General features: G+C 43.3%; 1 protein-coding gene across 1 annotated transcript in view; it reads left to right on the top strand.

Moving 5' to 3' along the window:
* ATM (ATM serine/threonine kinase) overlaps positions 1 to 20,736 on the top strand; it is a 123,935-nt gene that overhangs the window by 100,451 nt on the left and 2,748 nt on the right. The window contains exons 50-60 of the mRNA XM_066582087.1: positions 2,188 to 2,395; positions 3,368 to 3,481; positions 5,243 to 5,401; positions 6,671 to 6,809; positions 6,914 to 6,996; positions 10,249 to 10,389; positions 13,232 to 13,348; positions 15,646 to 15,795; positions 16,167 to 16,332; positions 16,440 to 16,526; positions 20,516 to 20,630. Coding sequence (XP_066438184.1) covers positions 2,188 to 2,395; positions 3,368 to 3,481; positions 5,243 to 5,401; positions 6,671 to 6,809; positions 6,914 to 6,996; positions 10,249 to 10,389; positions 13,232 to 13,348; positions 15,646 to 15,795; positions 16,167 to 16,332; positions 16,440 to 16,526; positions 20,516 to 20,630 — 1,479 coding nt within the window. The remainder of the gene's footprint in view (positions 1 to 2,187; positions 2,396 to 3,367; positions 3,482 to 5,242; positions 5,402 to 6,670; positions 6,810 to 6,913; positions 6,997 to 10,248; positions 10,390 to 13,231; positions 13,349 to 15,645; positions 15,796 to 16,166; positions 16,333 to 16,439; positions 16,527 to 20,515; positions 20,631 to 20,736) is intronic.

Genomic DNA, 20,736 nt, shown 5'->3' on the forward strand with positions numbered 1-20,736 from the left:
ATAAAATATCTACTTTTTTTTTTAAATAAGATTTGCTATGCGGTATAAATAATATGCTAACTTTAGTCTTTGGTTTAATGCCAATTTTTTTTTTTAAGTTTTTTTTATTACTTTGGCAGAATAAAAACATTTTTTAGAAAAAAAAATATATACCGTATTTTTCGCCTTATAAGACGCACCGGTCTATAAGACGCCCCCCCCCCCTGCCGCGTTTTAGAGCGGGAAAATGGGAAAAAAATCATTACTCACCTCCCCCGGCGTTCTGCGGCGCTGCTGCAGGCTGTCGCTCCCTCCTGGTCCCCGGCAGAGTATTGCTTTCTGGACGCAGGGCTTGAAATCCCCGCCTCCAGAAAACTAATACTGTGATTAGCTAACACACGCCGTCAGCCAATCACAGCCATTCAATGACATCATTGAATGGCTGTGATTGGCTGAAGGCGCACGTGTGTTAGCCAATAACAGCCATTCAATGATGTCATGAGGCGGGGATTTCAAGCCCCGCGTACAGAAAGCAATGCTCTGCCGGGGACCAGGAGGGAGCGACAGCCTGCAGCAGCGCCGCAGAATGCCGGGGGAGGTGAGTAATGATTTTTTTTTTTTGACAGGAGGAGAGAAATCTTCTAACTGATCGCACATTTGTTCGTGCGATCGCGAATTTAACGCGCAATCGCGCTAAATAAATCGCGCTAAATTCGCGATCGCGCTAAAATGGCGATCGGAACAAATTTTCGGCATATTCGCTTTATAAGACGCAGGAACTTTTCCCCTCCGCTTTAGAGGCGGAAAAAGTGCGTCTTATAAAGCGAAAAATACGGTAATTGTATTTGCATCGCCACTTTCCATGATCAATAACATTTAAATTTTTTCGCCAAATTGCCTGTCGGGGACCTTGTTTACGAGACGAGCTGTAGTTTCTATTTGTACCATTTTGGGGTGCATGCGACTTTTTCATCGCTTTTTATTGTACTTTCTGGGAGACAGATGAATGAAAAATAGCTATTTTAACTTTTTTTTTAACCTTCTTACTTTAAAGGGGTTGTCCCGCGGCAGCAAGTGGGTCTATACATTTCTGTATGGCCATAATAATGCACTTTGTAATGTACATTGTGCATTAATTATGAGCCATACAGAAGTTATAAAAAGTTTTATACTTACCTGCTCCGTTGCTGGCGTCCTCGTTCCCATGGAGCAGACTAATTTTCGCCCTCCGATGGCCAAATTAGCCGCGCTTGCGCAGTCCAGGTCTTCTCCTGTTCTCTATGGGGCTCCGTGTAGCTCCGCCCCGTCACGTGCCGATTCCAGCCAATCAGGAGGCTGGAATCGGCAATGGACCGCACAGAAGAGCTGCGGTCCATGGAGGAAGAGGATCTCGGCGGCCATCTTCACCGGTAAGTATAGAAGTCACCGGAGCGCGGGGATTAAGGTAAGCGCTCCGGTAAGCTTTCTTTAGGTCCCTGCATCGGGGTTGTCTCGCGCCGAACGGGGGGGGGGGTTGAAAAAAAAAACAACCCGTTTCGGCGCGGGACAACCCCTTTAACTATGTGGGTTAATGGACATAATATTTTTATAGTCTGCGTCATTATGAATGCGGCGATTATATAACTTTTTTTTTTTTATTAATAAAGGAAGTTTACATGTAGAAGAAAATGTCCCCCCCCCCCCTTAATTAGATCTCCTGTTGCTATAGGCACCCTGCAATTACATTGTAAGGGGTTAAATGGTCCAGACTGGAGGTCTCTACGCTAGCACGGTTAGTGCAGGAGCCGGGTTGTTAGTAGACAATTTAACCCACCTGCGTTTGACTCTTGTGCCTGTTTTTTAGTAGGACGCAATAAAAACACGTACGTCTGATCGCTAAGGGGTTAAAGAAAGAAGAGAATAGATAAGTTGTACAGAAGAGCAACCACATTCAGATCTGGGTTTACACTTGAATGATAATAAACCAAAGTGGTTTCTGATGACTCAGATGCATTTTATTACATTTGCTCAGTTCATTAGATCTATGCAAATTTTTGTATTTTTTATTCCTTTTTATACATTGGTAGTGCTGCGCAGTTTGTAAGTTAATAGAGCATACCAAACTAACCCTTTCTGAATAATTTCCAACAGGTCTGTACAAAGAGTACACCCATTAACATCCCTCCTCATTACTGATAGTTACTAATCATCACTTTTCTTGCCTACCAGATACACTATAAAGGTTCAGAGAGAATTGGAACTGGATGAATGTGCGATTTCAGCTCTGAAGGAGGACAGGAAACACTTTCTCTGTACAGCCATAAGGAACTACATCAACTGCCTGGTGTCCGGAGAGGAACATGACATGTGGATTTTCCGTCTATGCTCCCTCTGGTTGGAAAACTCTGGATTGCCTGAAGTGAATAGTATTATGAAGGTATCTGTGAATTCTCATAACCTCTGCAAATATTTCTGCAGTTTGGAGATCATAAAGTAAATGCAGAATTTTTGTGAGCTAAAATTTGATTCTTATATTTACTTCAATCATATTAACCATTTCGGGTGTAAAAAAATCATACATTTTTGCACAGATCCCCACTTCAGTAAAGATTTGCAACTTTTTTTTACACGAGAAACTGTTGCAAAATGCTTTAAGCATGCCCTCCTATGTTTTTCAAGAAGGACATGTGTCTTGAACTAGTACAATGATTTGTCCATCTTGTAGTTCATCCACACACAACGTTACCGCTGCAAATTGTGTAAATTGACCTGTTGTGCAAATTTCAAATCTGCAAGATGACAATATATAATGCAGATTTTCGTTGTTGATTTAACCCTTTGCAATACATTGGGTGAATTCCATGGCAGATTTGAGGCACAATGCTCGTCAAATCTGTATATAACACATGCAGATTTTGCTGCAGAATCAAAGTAAAACCTGCAGTGAGTTAGGATCGTGAAGTCACATTCTTTCCCTCAGTTTCCTAGGTTTTGCTAATTTACACTTGATAGGCTGGCAAAAAGTAGGGGACAGATGGGAAGAGACAATGACTGCACTACCAGACTACACAGGGTTGGTTTGTAGTCTGTTACCATGGAAATACATAGCTCTGTAGAGGAGCTGTAGAAGCACAATGATTGAAAATGTTTGTTTCTTCATTTTAGATGCATAGAAACATAATAAAAAATGTTTGAAGGTGTACATAGCCATAAATCTCTAATGAGATGAAAACTGATGTAAAAATGAGCATTAAATTCTCAGCAATGAATGGCGTATTACTATGCAGTACTGTACTATTCACAGCCAATTCTTCTTCCTTTCTGATCCATTATATATATACATGCGCTGTAATATGAATGTAACATTTGCTATGCTTAATTAATTAATATTCTCACATTTCTCTTGTAGAAAGATTCGCAGAAGATCCCCTCTTTCAAATTCCTCCCTCTGATGTACCAGCTGGCTGCTCGTATGGGGACCAAGAATATGGGGAGGCAGGATTTCCATGAAGTGCTCAATAATGTAATTCTATGGCAGCTCAGTGTTGGTGAAGCTATAATTGAGTTACCTAATCAGATGAGGATGCTTTATTTTGTGGCTTGTCCACAGTTATCTCCTCTTCTTATTACATTTTACATAACCATATTCCCCATTGAGATGGGATTCGGGACAAGTAAGATTTGTAATTAGATTGTAGATGAGTCCACACAGCGTAATGGTTGATGGCTTTATTGTGAAGAAGTGCATGGCGCCTTGGAATGGCCCAGCATGAAAGAACACAACTGGGACACGGCAAAATTAATAATAGGTATACTGCTGATCCCTGTAGCAGCGAAGTAAAGCGAATAATAATACTGCTCAGATAAATGAACCGGTAAATTCTGCTGACAAAAACAAGAGGGGATGTGAAGAAGAGCGGGATTATAAAGTCAATGGTGTGCCATTCCTGAATGCTAAGTAATAGGACAGACACAATGCTGCTATGTGAAGGAGGCAGAATCGGGGACGGATGTGAAATCTGAACATTTATCAGGTGTTTAAATAAAATACAAGTAAATTGAAGGGAAAACTGAAAGAAAGTAGATAAATGGAAAAATTCCAATACCTCAAATTATTGCTATGCTGATAAAGTTAATTGAAAAGCTGCACGTTTCACAGATATCTAATAAACTAAACCTAAAGGGGTATTCCTGTATTACCAATTTATTCCCTATCCAACATTGATGGGGGTCTGACCGTTCTGACCTCCAAAAGTTGCCAGAACGGGGGTCCTGTGTCATTTAGTGTTACTGGCAATGAATGGAATGGCATGCATCAGCTACCACTACATTGATTCATGGGACCCCTTGTGATTAGTGGGGGGTCTCAGTGGTCAAACCCTACTGATCAAGTAGTTATGCCCATAATGGGGAAAACTTGATATTACTTGTATACTCGTTTAACTTAGGCCTCATGTACATGAGAGAGCCCATTGCGGAGAGGATGTATCGAGGGACACAGTCACTGCAGCCCCGTACCACAGACCCTTGTACTGCAGGAAGATTACAGTAGATTCTACCATAAATTACAACATGTTGGCATGCACGCATATGCACACTCATGACATAAACACGCCTACACACTGATTGCATACACCGACACATACAGACATATTGCACACATATGCTCATTATGTACATGGAGGCACAAAAATAGACAGTCAAATTCACTACTTACATGGATGCATACATGTACACACATTCACTAAATGCATGTATACACAAGCACTCAGTGCGTGCATCATACACTCACTACATGTGTGAACGCAGAAAGAACACTCCTCACATACATGCACACACTACATAAATGGATGCACACAATCACTATATACATGGATGCACACTCATGACATACACGCACACACAAAATACATGGGTGTGCACTGGTTGCATGCACACATACATGTTCAAACAAAATCACAATCATACATAAATACTTAGACACATTGTAGTGGGCCCCTTCCTGGTAGAAGAAGAGTAGAGTAGTGCAGGTGGCGGGCAGCTGCCAGGCTTGACGGAGGTAGCCTGTATGCTGGAGCGGAGACCACTGGGGAGTGGCATTAAATGTCAGCAGGATGCTTGGCCAGTTTAAGGCTGTCTTGGTAACGTGTAGTAGCAAAATGATTTATGACCGTGCTGTGACGGACGCATAAACTTGGGGCTTAGTTATCTTCCCATTTCTATTACATTGGTCTTATGCTAATACACTAATTAGTCTGCTAACCTGCCACTGTCTCCATTATAGGTGATCGGCCAAACCTCTCTGGATCACCCTTACCACACTCTCTTTATTATATTGGCTTTAGCAAATGCCAACAAGGATGATCTATTACTGAAGTCTGAGATAGCGAAACGAGGCCGACTCAGCAAGAATGCCCCGAAGAAGATCTCGCAGACAGATGAGGTAGTGGGCTCCTTCTTTTGAATTTGTTTTATTTATCATATAGAGCGGTGGTCTCCAATCTGTAACTCTCCAACTGTTGCAAAACTACAACATTCTGCATGATCTGGCCTGGGTATGCTGGTAGTTGTAGTTTTGTAACAATTGAAGAGCAACATGTTGGACATCATTGATTTTGAGAGAAATTCCAGCCATGATAATATTCTCTTTACACTCCACCTACCGTGTTTCCCCCAACATGAGACTCTGTCTTATATAAATTTTTGCCCCAAAAGAGGCACGGGGTCTTTTTTTGGGGGAATGTCTTATAATATTTACCTAGCAGGCGCTGTCCAGGTCCCTCCTGCTGGTCACAATAGTTCCGGCAGGCTTCTGTGAACCAATCACAGCCATTCAATGCGATGACTGTGATTGGTTCGTCAAGCGCCGCAGTGATTGGCTGAGCCGTGGCACTTAAGAACCAATCAGAGCAATCACTTGCTGGAGGCAGGATTTACAAACCATGTTACCAGCAAGCGATGTTCTGTCAGCTTTTCTTTTCATGTAGTGTAGCTAGGGCATATTTTCAGGGTAGAGCTTATATTTCAAGCCCCTTCCCTCCCGAAAATCACATTATTAATGGCTGACATATTATCATAGTGATACCAACAACTATGACACCACCTGTAAATTACATTCTCTCTCTGACTTTGTAAAGGGGACATCAGGGGTTAGTAAGATTTCATATAGGGAATGTTGTGACATTTTAGTTATTATCTGACCAGTACCAAGTCAAATTCCAGCCACGTATAATAAGCATTTTTTCTTTGGGCACTTTTAATTTCCTTTAAAGATTTGTGTCCCATGAAATAGACTACATATGGTGGGCAAATTAAAGGGGTTACCCTCTTAGAACAATACTTTGCTGTTGGAAGTGTCCCCCAATATTAAGATGATCACAGGGCATCCTCCCTGTAATCAGGCTTTCAGTAAGTAGCACCATATACGCTGCTTGCCACCACCAGCAATCAGCTGTAATCTGTAGGGGAAAAGAGCAACAAGCATTCAATATTTCTGCAGCGCCTTTACAGGAGAAATAAAGCATTAATTTGTGTCTGTTGTAATCTATGGACCGTGTATATGTTTGCCCTTTTGTTCTGACTAATAGATGACCATTCTGAATCAAAAAATCCACCCTGTTAACCTAGGATTCCTGTACAGGGTATTATAAAATTCTGATATTGCCCTCACCAGAAAGTTAGATGTGTGTAATTTTTTTATGTATATCTATAGGATCGTATGGAAGCTGCATGCAACATAGTGAACACCATAAGGAAACACAAGCCTCACATGGTACGAGACGTTGAGAAGCTTTGTGATGCCTACATAGTATTAGCAAACATGGATGCCAACCATTGGAAAACTCACCGCAGTAAGTACAGCGCACACTGCTTGAAATGTCATCTCAGACAGTGTTGTCATTACACAGTATCGGGTGTAGATGAATTAGTAATATTTATGTCTTCCAAACTATAGATGGAATACCCATCCCATCAGATCAGCCCATCACTAAACTGAAAAACCTCCAGGATGTTGTTATTCCCACCATGGAACTTAAGGTAGGAGGGCATCTAGTAATGGGCATTAATCACCCCTTTATGTACTGCCAGTTATCACTAGCTGAAAAGTGACCTTGCTGGCCTGTTCATTCTTCATTACTATGTATGGTTGTTGCTCCATGAACATTGAAGTTAACATTACTTTGTTCAATGGGCACAAATGTGATATGAATGAGCTTAATGATCTTAAAGGGGTTGTCCCGCGCCGAAACGGGTTGTTTTTTTTTTTCAATAGCCCCCCCGTTCGGCGCGAGACAAACCCGTTGCATGTGTAAAAAAAAACAAAACGGATAGTACTTACCCGAATCCCCGCGCTCCGGTGACTTCTTACTTACCTTGCGAAGATGGCCGCCGGGATCTTCACCCTCGGTGGACCGCAGGTCTTCTGTGCGGTCCATTGCCGATTCCAGCCTCCTGATTGGCTGGAATCGGCACACGTGACGGGGCGGAGCTACGAGGAGCCGCTCCCAGGCACGAGCGGCCCCATTCAGAAGAAAGAAGACCGGACTGCGCAAGCGCGTCTAATCGGGCGATTAGACGCTGAGAATTAGACGGCACCATGGAGACGAGGACGCTAGCAACGGAACAGGTAAGTGAATAACTTCTGTATGGCTCATAATTAATGCACAATGTACATTACAAAGTGCATTAATATGGCCATACAGAAGTGTATACCCCAACTTTGTTTCGCGGGACAACCCCTTTAAGCTGACAAACAAACAAACAAGACAGGAAATCAGTAATTATCACCAGTTTCTGAAATTCTGAAGTTGTTCGATTTATTGATTAGTTCTCCTCAAGTTTACGGGAGAGTGCATGCAGAGCAATCTGAGAAGAGTCACATTGCCGTGCGGTGTGCAATCATTGGCAGGTAACAGTGCTGGAACTGGGGAGCGGGTACCGTATATATAAAAAAATACATCACCCGACTCCCCGTCACTAACAGCATTGTAGCTTAGTTTAAGGTGCTGCAGCAACCTGACAGATTCCCCTTAATGCCTGACCCATTAATTGGCTTGAATCAGAGACTCCCATCTGTAGACAGCACTATTTTATTGTTTATTGAAAGTCAACTATGTGCTCTTCACCACCTAGGTGATGCAAAAGATTGTACAGAATGCCACACACAAACGTGCACAATGATATGATTGACATTGTTTTTGGAATTGTTGCTCCTCATTGTACAGAGTAGGGTTCTGATTGGCTGGGTTGAGATGCTTTTGATGCAGTACTTGGAAGGTTCTGCTTCTCCTACCTTTGATCCAGCTGTTGTTACCTACAGGCGGTGCTCCCTGGGGAAAAAGTATGAAAATTAGCTCTCATCCAGAAGGAGAAAACTGTCTAATGCCACCTAAATTTGGCTACCATGTAAATCAGTATCCAACTCCCACTGAGCCCTGCCCATTTTCACAACATTATTTTCTACCGAACTTGCCTACAAGGCAACAAATGCCCAAGGTTGTATCTACCCTATAATAAAATATAAATCTGTATTGTTAATGGTATAAAATAAACTATATAGGACGGTTGGATTCTCAGAATATAATAAAGTGTGAAATAATATAATACTAGTATCCCAGACTAGAGATCTAAGAACGTGGTTCAAGTCTGTAGCACAAGAGTCACCTAAATAGTATACACTACAACTCTCAGCAGTCCCTGCTGTTAAAAAAATGAACAGAGCCCCCATGCCCCCTCTTGTTGTGCACCATTATTTGTGCCTTTTTAATGCCACTGTTGTGGTGCATGGCCCTTAGTAAATTCTACTGTGTTCTAGTGCTTTATTCCAAATCACTTGCTTCTTCAGTAGACTTCAGTCCAATTTCTCAGCAGCACTTTTCTTCATTGATTGTTCTAAGGATTAAGAATAGACCTTCAGGGCTTCACAATGACATAGAGATTGCCCACGAATCGCAGTAACATAGCGGCAATACTACTGTTCATGCGCAACCTCAATGTTGTCTCCTTATGATTCTCATTCAGGTGATTGATGCAAGTTGGCCATGACTTTTTTCTCTCATAGGGAAGGAGAAACTTTACACTAAGCAATATCATTCAGATGTTCTATCATAAAAGCTGCTGAGAGCCAGTCATTCATTGGCTTTTACACAGAGCAATGATTGTTCATTGATTGTTTGCCAAGCTTTCTTTGATAGGGGATTTGCATTCAGATTCGTTCGTTAAAAGCATCTCAACCCAGCCAATCAGAACCCTACTCTGTACAATGAGGAGCAACAATTCCAAAAACCACTGTGACTTTACACCAGATGACTTTTGATCAACCAGCGACACTGGCAGAGGTTCGTGATGCTATCCATTGCTTTCAATGGGGCTAGCGCTGCTGCAGCCCCATTGAAAGCAATGGATTGCAGCCAAGCACTGCAGCAATGATTTTCGGGAAAGGGCTTGAAATATAAACCCTTCCCTTAAAATTCTCTCTAGCTGTAAAGAAAAGTTAAAAAAAAAAAGGTAGCTCGCCTAGAAAAGTCGTCCGGCTCTTCTCTCCGGCCCCAGCAGACGTCGTCTTAAGGCCAGGGATTGAAAAATCCCTCCCTCCAGAAAGTGCTGCCCCTGATTTGGCTGAGCGCTGAAACTAATCAGGGGCGGTACCCAGCCATCATTGATTGACAGGTGAGCGCTGCATGTGATTGGCTGAGCGCTGTGACCAATCACAGGCAGCGCTCGCCTGTCAATTTATGACGGCCAGGTGCTGCCCCTGATTGGTTACAGCGCTCAGCCAATCACAGGCAGCGCTCACTGCGGGGATGAAGGAATCTCCTGCCATAGCTGGCACAGCTATGTCAGGGTAGCGCAATGTAAAACAATGTGAGATAGCGCTGCGAGTGTGCAGTGAAGGTATCGCAAATGAGAATGAAACCATTGAAAATCATTGGTTTCATTTTCATGCGTTTTCACTCATTCATCGCAACGCTAGTGCCCTAGTCTATCACCAGTGTGAAGCCGGCCTTAGCTAAGCAGAATGGATGGTCACATAGACAAAGAAACATATCTAAACCATTATGAGGGTTTGGCCAACCTCATAATAGTGTGACCATATAGCCTGATACAAAGAACATCTTCATCTACAGTGGCTTTGCTGTAATATAACACATGAAGTGAAATGTAACACGTCGCTGCATTCACTTGTTGTCAATGTAGATGACATTTCATATATCTCTTCTTTATGTCACAAGTGTGAATTGGTAAAAAGACAGGTGGATATTTCCTCTTTCTTTCCTCTCACATATTCAGGTTGATCCCAGCGGGAAGTATGAAAACTTGGTGACAATTACATCTTTCAAGCCTGAGTTCCGCTTGGCTGGGGGTCTGAATCTTCCAAAAATAATTGACTGTGTGGGTTCAGACGGGAAGGAGAGACGACAGCTTGTCAAGGTACTGGAAATGTATCTACTTTTACGGATCTGAGCTTTTAGCTCACAACATTTTATTAGCAGACAGAACAATTTAAGTCTTGTCTGACAAAGTAACCATAATTTGTAACAGAATTAGCATATATTGAACAAGGCTTAAGCATTGTGTTTTTCGCTTGATGGATTTTGTATTTACATTGCAAGTCTGTAGCATAATGGAATTAGAAATGTTCAGCATTTTTGAAAGTTTTCTGTGGTATTTTTGGGGGTAGATCAATATTGATTTACAGTCCTGGCCAAATTAACAGCATAAGTGCATTTTTGCAATAATTTTCTTAAAATGTAGACAGAAATGAACTTTAAATAAAGAAACCATTTAATTAGCAAAAGCGAAACCAACAAGTTGAATACTTTTTGTATTGTCGGGCCACGGAAGCACCTCGAATCCGGATTCGTTGAATACATGCATCACATTTTTTGCTGTGGGTCCCCAGGCAGGGTATTTACATTGAGCACAAAGTTGGACAGCAGTTTGGAGAGGTGCAGTATGCAGATAACTTATATTAAAATTGCTCTTAACTCTGTTCTTCCTCTTTGTTGTTCCTTCTTACAACCCTATCACAGGACACAAACAACTCCTGCATTCCCCCTCCCGATGACTGAAACTTGCTAGTGTTAGAGATAGTGGTCTGGAAAGGCAGGAGAAAGAAAGGGGTGCAGTGTGTAGGCATGGGGTGAGCAATTCCTTTTCCCAAAAGTTGTTTGGGGTTCCAGCATGACGCCCGTCATTTTATTGGAAACTAATCCCCGGTTTTATTACAATAACTCAACCAAACATTGATCTTGATTACTTATAGTAGATCAGTCCACCACTAAAGGCTTTTTGCACATAACGATTCTTGCTCAAAATCCGTTCAAACGACTAAAAATGAGCGATAACTGTTACATGTAAACGCGGGCATCGGGCACTTTTCGTTTTAATGATGATTTTTAGGTGAACTTAAAATCCATTGTTCAGGCACTGGAGATAAAGCAAACACATTTATCTCTCAGTAGACCGCAGGCTGTTATCTCCACGGGGAGTCACACTGTAACTTTCTGGCAGTCATGACAAGAACAATGCAGCTAAAGAAAATGGTAATTAGCAGCACTCCAATTATCCCCACTGAATGGGGTAGTATTTGAGCGTGATGCGTGCTCCCAAAATGGCCTCAGACCCCTCAGCCAGAAATAGCAGATCCAATTATAAAGATAGGTGCAGCACTCAGGAACTCTTCCAAGAATCCATATAGACTTTATTTTACTCCATAGTTAAAACAAGCTTCGTTTTGACACAATAACAGTCTTTGTTAAGCATGTCCTTCAGCTACTGGAGATAAAGCAAACACATTTATCTTTTAGTAGACCACAGGCTGTTATCTCTGCGGGGAGTCAGCAGATAACTCTGTAACCTGCCTCCACAAGAACAATGCAGCTGTGTGCACAGCTGGGTGTGTGATTAATCACATGCTGGGCTCTGCAAACAGCTCCCGGAGGCCCTTGTACATGCAAATAAAGATAATAAAGTGCTAATGGACATTAACACTTTATGCAAAAAGATCTCAAAATCTTTCAGTCATTTAAAAGATGATCTTTAAGTGTAAAAGGGCCGTTACCCCCCAGTCCTCATTACAGATAAATCCACCACTAATCCTACATCCTGATTACAGATTAGTCCACCACTGAACCACAGTCCTGATTTCAGTAGATTAATCAACCACTGACCCCTTTCTTGATTACAGTGGGACAACTCACCACTGATCCAAGGTGATCTTCTACCTATGAAGTGCATTTCTTCCCAATATCTTAACGACTTGCATATATTAGCCATCTACTCTTTATGCAGATGAATCTCCACCAAAGTAACATATTCATGGAGCAATTCAGTTATGTACTTTTTAACCACATTAGGTTGGATAAAAGTTTTAGTTAAACATTTCTATCAAATTGTGAAAATAGACATTTCCATGAAAGTTTATTCTTTTATCAGCTGAATTGCAGAATGTCTTTACTAACCAGGCCGGTTAGATTTTTTTCCACTTGTTCAGATCCATATTTTTATCCATAAGGGGGCAGTATTATACAATTTACTGCTAGAAGATAAACAATATTTGTCTTAGTTTGTGAACTTCAATAGTGATTATCTCTTTGTTGAGCCGAAAATATTGTTTAGCGCAATTGTCTCCTCCTTTGCCCTTCATTCAAAGTGCGTTACTCACCAGGACGCCAGTGAGATCTAAAGAAAGCACCCCTAAGAGTTAAATTCTGAATTTAAATGGTGTTCCATAGTAGAATTTTTCAGATTTCTGTCCTGTTTAATTTCGGGATGTTTACTGCACCAGTGATGTGATATGTGATAACAACTTGGACTGCATCTGGTCTTGAAGTAGCTTTTCTTATTTGCACAGGAGCTGAGAGAGCTGATGCTGTATAAAGCTGTCATACTTACAAGGGCAGCTTATGACAGCCCGCAGCCTTCCTGTCCTAGGCGCATATTTACATATTGCTGACATTGTGCATTTTTTCCGTTCCTCAACACAAACATTAAAATGAGACAAGGACTGACAGAGACGCATTTAAGAGACTCTAACTCTGTGGGAAAGCAGTAATGGTTTGTCAGCATAAAACTCAAGTGACGGAGAATTAAATTTGGCTGCGGACCTAAGAAGCAATAAATGTGACACTGGAGCGTGATTTGCTGCGTAGGGAGAATTTTGTCGAATACTTTTCAGAAATAAGTATGTCTATGATAGCACTTAATTGTGGCTCATCCTTTTCATACGCAAGCAGTGTGATGAGAATGTTTCTTTTAATCTCAATGACAGGGTCGGGATGATCTGAGACAAGACGCGGTGATGCAGCAGGTTTTCCAGATGTGTAATACTCTATTACAGAGAAATAGTGAGACCAGGAAGAGAAAGCTGTCCATCCGCAGATACAAGGTGAACTGCAATTTAACCATTAGGAATTACAATTGTAATAGTCAGTGCCATTGCTGGCCCCTGGCACCAGGGGCATATACCATGGGTCTCATGGCACCAGCTAGCAGCATATTCTATTTGTGCCCTCCATATCTGTGCTCTCCATTTCTTACTGTTCTATAACATGTCTCTGCACACTGTCCCCATCCTGATGTTACCCCTAATGCCCCTCTCAGTGCCTCCCATAGTAAAAGTGCCCCATTTTGTGCCCCACAAAGTAATAGTGTTCCCACAGAGTAATAACTCCACAATAGTAACCATAACAAGAAATAATCCCTCCTTTGTGCTACCACATTGTAATAATACCCCTTTATGCCACACATAGTAGTAATTCCTCTCTGTGCCCTCCACAAAGTAATAATGCCCACTTTGTGTTCCCGGAAACTTATGCTCACAAAGTAATAGTGGACCCCTTTTGCCCCTTAATGTAACATACTGTGTTGATGTGTAACTATTCCTTCATTTTGCCACTGGAGGGATGTGGTAGTCTGAAAGCCATGCGAAGTCCGTGGTGGTGGCTGACAGCTGCTAGCTAGAGATGAGCGAGCGTACTCGGATAAGCACTACTCGCTCGAGTAATTGGCTTTATCCGAGTATCGCTGTGCTCGGGTCTAAAGATTCGGGTGCCGCTGCGGCTGACAGGTGAGTCGCAGGGGAGAGCGGGCGGTAGAGAAGGAGAGAAAGATCTCCCCTCCGTTCCTCCCCGCTCTCCCCTACAGCTCCCCGCTCCGTGCCGGCACCCGAATCTTCAGGGACGAGCACAGCGATACTCGGATAAAGCCAATTACTCGAGCGAGTAGTGCTTATCCAAGTACGCTCGCTCATCTCTACTGCTAGCACAAAAATAAGCTGCAATGCCTGTATATAGTGATCCATCCACAAGCCCTTCAAATAGCTTCAATGAAGGATAGGAACTCCATCATCTGGGTATGGTGCGCTAATGTCCTGGTCTCCCAGGGGAATAATTATCTAACTGCCTGAACAAGGGTTTTTTTGTTTTTAGTTCTTATTGTCCGTAAGCGTTAACATTGTACAGTACTGTGGAAAAAATGCTGCAATGTGTAAGAATGCTTTCAAAAATAGAAGTGCTCATTTATTTCTGTCAATTAACAATAGAAAAGTGAATGATCAAAAGAGAAATTGATGCCAAAACGCAATACTTTTGACATAGAAATAAAGCCAAGGAACTTGATTGTCCACAAAAGCACTGGGGTGCAGAAAAATGACAGCTGGTGTTCTAAACCTATCAGTCAAAATTTGAAATATTGGGCTGTAACAGAAGGCAGTTTGTTCAGCGGGGCTGGAGAGCGGTACAATAATGAGTGTCTGCAGCCAACAGTGAAGCATAGTAGAGGTTTCTTGCAAGTTTAATAGTTGCAGATTAATAGTGCCCTCAATGTTGAGGAATGCAGGCAGAGATTTATTTATCCATCATGGAGCACCATCAGAGAGGCGTCTGATTGGCTACATATTTATTGTACACCAGGGCGACGACCTCAAACGTACATCCAATGTAATTAAAACTATCTTCAGTGTAAGGGCTCCTGTCCACAGGTGATGATTCGAATGCGGTAAATCGCCAGCGAATCACACTGTCTGAAGCTTTCCATAGCGTTGCTATGGAAAGCGAAGGGTCGGCATCCACGAGCAGAGAATCATAGCGATTCTCCACTCGACGTATCTAAATCGCAGCATGCCGTGATTTGTCGCGATTCTCCGCGGTGAGCCTATCTGTCAGATAGCCTTAGCGCGGAGAGCTGTCAGCTCTTACCTGTTCCCGGGCGGCGGCTCCCGCGGCGGAGATCTGCCACGGGATATCGATTTGCTCGTGGACAGGCAGCCTAAAGAAGAACAAGGAGTCCTGGAAGTGATGATATAGCCCCACAGAGCTGCTATCTCAACATCATCGAGTCTGTCTGGGATTATGAAGAGCGTGAAGGATTTAAACAAGTCTACATACACGGATCATCTGTCTTTAGTTCTCCAACAAGAAACCATCTCCATGCCGAGTTCTTTCAAAAATTGTGTGCGCGTGTACCTAGAAGAATTGATGTTGTTTTGAAGGCAAAAGGTGGTCACACCAAGTATTGATCTGATTTAGATTTCTCTTTTGTTCATTTCACTTTGCATTTTGTTCTTTGACAAAAACAAACTATTAAAACGTCTATTTTTGAAAGCATTCTTATTTTCCGCAGCATTGTTCTACACCTGCCAAAAAGTTTTGCACAGTACTCTATCTCTTACTTTTATGTTGTCAGGTGGTGCCCTTATCTCAGAGGAGCGGTGTACTTGAATGGTGCTCTGGTACAGTGCCCATTGGTGAATATTTGGTGAATACAGAAGATGGTGCACACAAACGTTACCGGCCTGGCGACTGTAGCAGTTTACAATGTCAGAGGAGAATGATGGTTAGTTGTTGTTGTATATTCTATAGAAAGACTGGAATTAATTTAGCTTGATTAGGAAAAATAAAGAGGTGTTCCAAGTTGTTGAACAAATGGGCAGCAGGCAAGAAATAGTTAAAAAAAGAAAAAAAAAACAAAACTTTAATTTAGCGCCAGCGCTACACACTCTGCGGTATACTGCTTGAGACCGCTGAGACCATTGATTGGCTGCAGTGGGCACTTGTACATACAGAACATCATCGCTGCAGGCAAAGCAGTAAACAAAGACTGGCGGTGAGGGCAAAGTAATGCTGAGTATGACTTAAGTATTTATTTTAAAACTTGGAAAACTCCTTCAAAAATATAAAAATGTTATATATTTTTTTTTTTCTTAGGATGTGCAGAAAGCACGATTTGAGGATAAATATCAAGCATTCCTAGACGTCTCTGAACATTTCCGGCCCGTATTTCGATATTTCTGTATGGAGAAATTTTTAGATCCTGCTATTTGGTTTGAAAAGCGCTTGTCTTACACACGCAGCGTCGCTACATCCTCCATAGGTAAGATGTCCCCATTGCAGCTGGAATGATTTTTAGATTTACACACATAATATCACACTGGCCCATGAAAGATAATGGATACAGATCATTCTTTATTTTGATTCCAGTTGGCTACATTGTTGGACTTGGAGACAGACATGTGCAGAACATTCTCATAGATGAGGAGACGGCGGAACTTGTTCACATTGATTTGGGTTAGTATGCAACTATAGTTGCATTCTTTCTATATAAAAGTCTTGTTTTACAAAGACCACCCCTGTCTGTGTGCCCCTATCCATGTTTGGGACACTCTTTTACAAGCCCATCTGTATTACATGGATGGTCATTCATTCAAATCGCTGCCACGTAATGCTAGATTTCCTGTGCAGTGGGCGGACTTGATCTACGGGGCTCATGTGCTTCTTTTTAAACAAATCATTTTATTGGTGAGATAACCCCTTTAAAGGGCTTGATTAGGTATTCCAGGAACTAGGTGCTGCAAATAATAAGAAATGTCCACTTTCCCACAATGAAATATGAAAGAGTACTTATATGTGCTTCTCAGCTGCCTCAAAGATGTATTCACACAGGTGGAAGTGGCTTCTCCCAGGTTCCAGAGAATTAAAGGGGTTGTCTCGAGGAAGCAGTGAAATTTTTTTTTGCCCAGTCCCCCTTATTAAGCATACATTACTAAGCACCCATGTAAATGACTTTTCTAGCCGGTTTCTACTTACAGTTCCAGCAACTTATAAAAGGTTTCCCAAAAATGGCCGCCGGCTCTTTTCCCGTCGCTTGCTGTAGCCCGACGTGCGCGCTCCCGAGACGCTACCAGCTGTGTCTCCCTGACAACCAGACGCCCCGCAGCCGCCGACTGGACCCACCGCAGCCGCCGACCACAGCACACGCTCTTGGGCCACAGTCACCCACCGCCAGGCAGCAGGTAACCGACACTAGGCCCCGGCTCCCCGGCGCTAGGCCCCTGACAACAGACGAAGGCTCCGGGGCCGGCGGCAGGCCCCTGACAACAGACGAAGGCTCCGGGGCCCGGCGGCAGACCCCCCAGCGCACACATCACCCCCGACCCCTCACTTACATGGGTGGCTTCACGGCAGGGCTGGGCTTCTCGGCTGGGCTGCTGGGCTGGGCTTCTCGGCTGGGCTGCTCGGCTGGGCTGCTGGGCTGCTCAAGTTTCTGCACCATTCTCTAACAGAGGATGGTAGCAGAATGGCCACTCCAGCGCGCTCCCGAGAAGTTACAGCTCGTCTGCGCATGCGCAGAAGAGCTGTAGCGGCGAGCACGCTGAAGCGGCTCGTGCTTAGAGCAGAAGATCGGACTGCGCAAGCGCGTCTAAAAAAGCAAGCCGCCGGCGATTTTAGACAGATCCATGGAGACGAAAACGCTAGCAACGGAGCAGGTAAGTGGAATAACTTCTGTATGGCTCATATTTAATGCACGATGTATATTACAAAGTGCATTAATATGGCCATACGGAAGTGTATACCCCCACTTGGTTTCGCGAGACAACCCCTTTAAAGGGAACCGGTCACCATGATTTTACCACCAAAACTGACACCAACACTGTGTGCAAAGGACATGCTGACAATGTGTTTTGGTGTTTTGGTTTGGGCTCCGGAACTTAGCGCTAGGCTCCGGAACCTAGCGCTGGGCTCCGGGGCCTTCACCTGGGCTCCGGAACCTAGCGCTAGGCTCCGGAACCTAGCGCTGGGCTCCGGGGCCTTCACCTGGGCTCCGGGGCCTAGCGCTAGGCTCCGGAACCTAGCGCTGGGCTCCGGGGCCTTCACCTGGGCTCCGGAACCTAGCGCTAGGCTCCGGGGCCTTCACCTGGGCTGAGGGTCTAGCGCTGGGGAGCCGGGAGCGTAGCGCTGGGGAGCAGGGGGCTAGCGCCAGTTACCTGCTGCCTGGCGGCGGGTGACTGGTCGGCGGCTGCGGTGGGTCCGGTCGGCGGCTGCGGGGCGTCTGGTTGCCATGGAGACACAGCTGGTAGCGTCTCGGGAGCGCGCACGTCGGGCTGCAGCAAGCGAAGGGAAAAGAGACGGCGGCCATCTTGGGGAAACTTTTATAAGTTGCTGGAACGGTAAGTACAAACCAGCTAGAAAAGTCATTTACAGGGGGGCTTAGTAATGTATGCTTAATGGGGGGGACTGGGCAAAAAAAAAAATTCACTGCTTCCTCGAGACATCTCCTTTAAGTAGGTATTTAGTCCTAACTCACCATCCAATAGTTTCCTAGCTTGGAGCATAGTACATAACTAAATATGCAGGTTGTTAAAGGCTGTGGAAACCTTTGTGGGTGTTTATTTTTGCTGAAATTGATGAATTTTTGGCTGATCGTTTTTGCAATAGGTTTCCTTAAAAATGTTTACGTGAAGGATTTCAATTCTCTGCATGATTCTTATGATGAGTTCTATAAAACCTGGTTTTATTTGTTAAAATTCCAACAAACCTCTGAATATAGGGTCGTCCATCGTGATAGTACCTGAGTTTGCTCACTGAGCCTTGATGGTCAGCCGGTGGGTGGCCCCTCTCCTTTTTTGTTGTCTTTAGTTCTTTTGTCTTCTTTCTGCCCTTTACCTCTATTTCTTTATTCTGTCTTAATTGTTATATAATTTAAAAAACCCTGGTTGGATCTGGAGTTGGAGTTCTCCACCTGCCCACCAGCCTTAAACGGGATTTGTCATTAAAAAAAGAAAAAAAATCTATACTCACCTATTACTCCAGAGGCAGACTCCTTGTGGCATCTTCATCTCACTGATCTTAACCAGTCCCCCAGGTCAGCTCGCCACAAGCTGTCTGGATTCTCTTCTCCTTGTTATGAAGCCGGCATTCCTCGCATTCTCCTTCCTGCAGGTCAGTGAAGGTCACGTCCCTGTGACATATCGTTCACTGGCTAGGAAGGAATGCTGATCTATTGCAGAGATGGCACTCATACGCAGTCTCTGCAAAAGCTCTGCACTCAGGGGGGGGGGGGTGAGTGCAGGAGGCAGGAGAAGATCTGGTAAGTAGACTGCCAAGAAGGAAAAGGTAAGTATAGAATTTTTGTTTTTTAATCACAGAACCCCTTTAAAGGGGTTTTCCAGGGAAATACTACTGATGGCCTATCATCAGAATAGGCCATCAATAGTTGATCGGCTGGAATGCGTTGCTCGGGACTTCGACCGATCAGCTGAGACGGGCGCATGCTGTCAGCACCGCGAATACGCAAAGGCGAGAGTGGAAGCCTCTGCATGGACCGCTGTGTAGTGCCGGCGCTTGTAACTGCTTTCCACAGACTTTACATCCATCTATATAAGAACAAGAAGTCAAACAATCATTGCTTCTTTAAGAGACAAAATTATTTTTTCCAATTGGTTTTTAAAATAGGTCAAAAACTACAGTTGTATTCACTAGCTACAGTCGTAGTATTTTTCTATAATTGTTTGCGGATATCCTATGTGGAGCAATGCAAAAATCTGATTGCTTTTGCTAATGTTTATTCTTTATTATATAAATTCACTTCAAAAATACTTTAGAGATTAGAAAAAAAGTTCAGTTTTTTCCCCCCAAATAGTGCCTCTCTTCTGCATGGGTATTGCCTGGTAAAGCACTTATTCAATTGCATTAAGTGAGTAAGTGCAACTAAGTGAAGAACTGTGCCACCTTTTTCCTTCAGTGAGCAAGCTTCAGTACCTTAGGATTATCTTCATTTAACACTAGAAGCACCTCTAGGCATAGGTAATTCAAAGCGACCCTCTAGTCCCAGAACAAACTTTTGTCCCGGAATCAGAGTGTTTAGGGAGTTTATCTTACCTGCCATTCGTCTTTTGTGCCGTTGTCCCTGTGATCCACCTGTTCCAGGCCCTGTTTTCAGTTGTCCATGATCTTCTAACTGACTAATGCACACTGTGGGCTGCTCTATGATTGGCCAGTGCTGATCACGTGAGCAGTACTGGCAAATGACAGAGCAGGTATAGTGCATCAGCAGTCTAACACTACCATTGCACATTTGAATTAAGTAGTTGAAGATTGCTGGGCTGTCTTGGATGACCGAAAACTAGGGCCAAAACCAAGATATCAGAGGGACAATGACACAGAACAGCAGCACGTAATATGTGGCCCTTCCGGACTCGGCATATAAAGCGACCTTTTGGTCCCCATGCAAAATTAACAGGAAACTGTACTAATGGAAGACGCTTGATGTTTTGTAGGTGTTGCCTTTGAGCAAGGAAAAATCCTTCCAACTCCTGAGACGGTTCCTTTCCGTTTAACAAGGGACATTGTGGATGGTATGGGCATTACTGGAGTAGAGGGAGTATTTAGAAGGTATTGAATACTCTTATTTTAATACGTCCTTATTTGAACCCATCTAGTGTAATCTCTGGTGTCCTCTCTGGCACTTCCCAAAGTTCATTCATAAAATGTTCAGTTG

Source organism: Eleutherodactylus coqui, chromosome 1 (assembly GCF_035609145.1).
Source record: "Eleutherodactylus coqui strain aEleCoq1 chromosome 1, aEleCoq1.hap1, whole genome shotgun sequence".
Taxonomy (NCBI): Eukaryota; Metazoa; Chordata; class Amphibia; order Anura; family Eleutherodactylidae; genus Eleutherodactylus; species Eleutherodactylus coqui.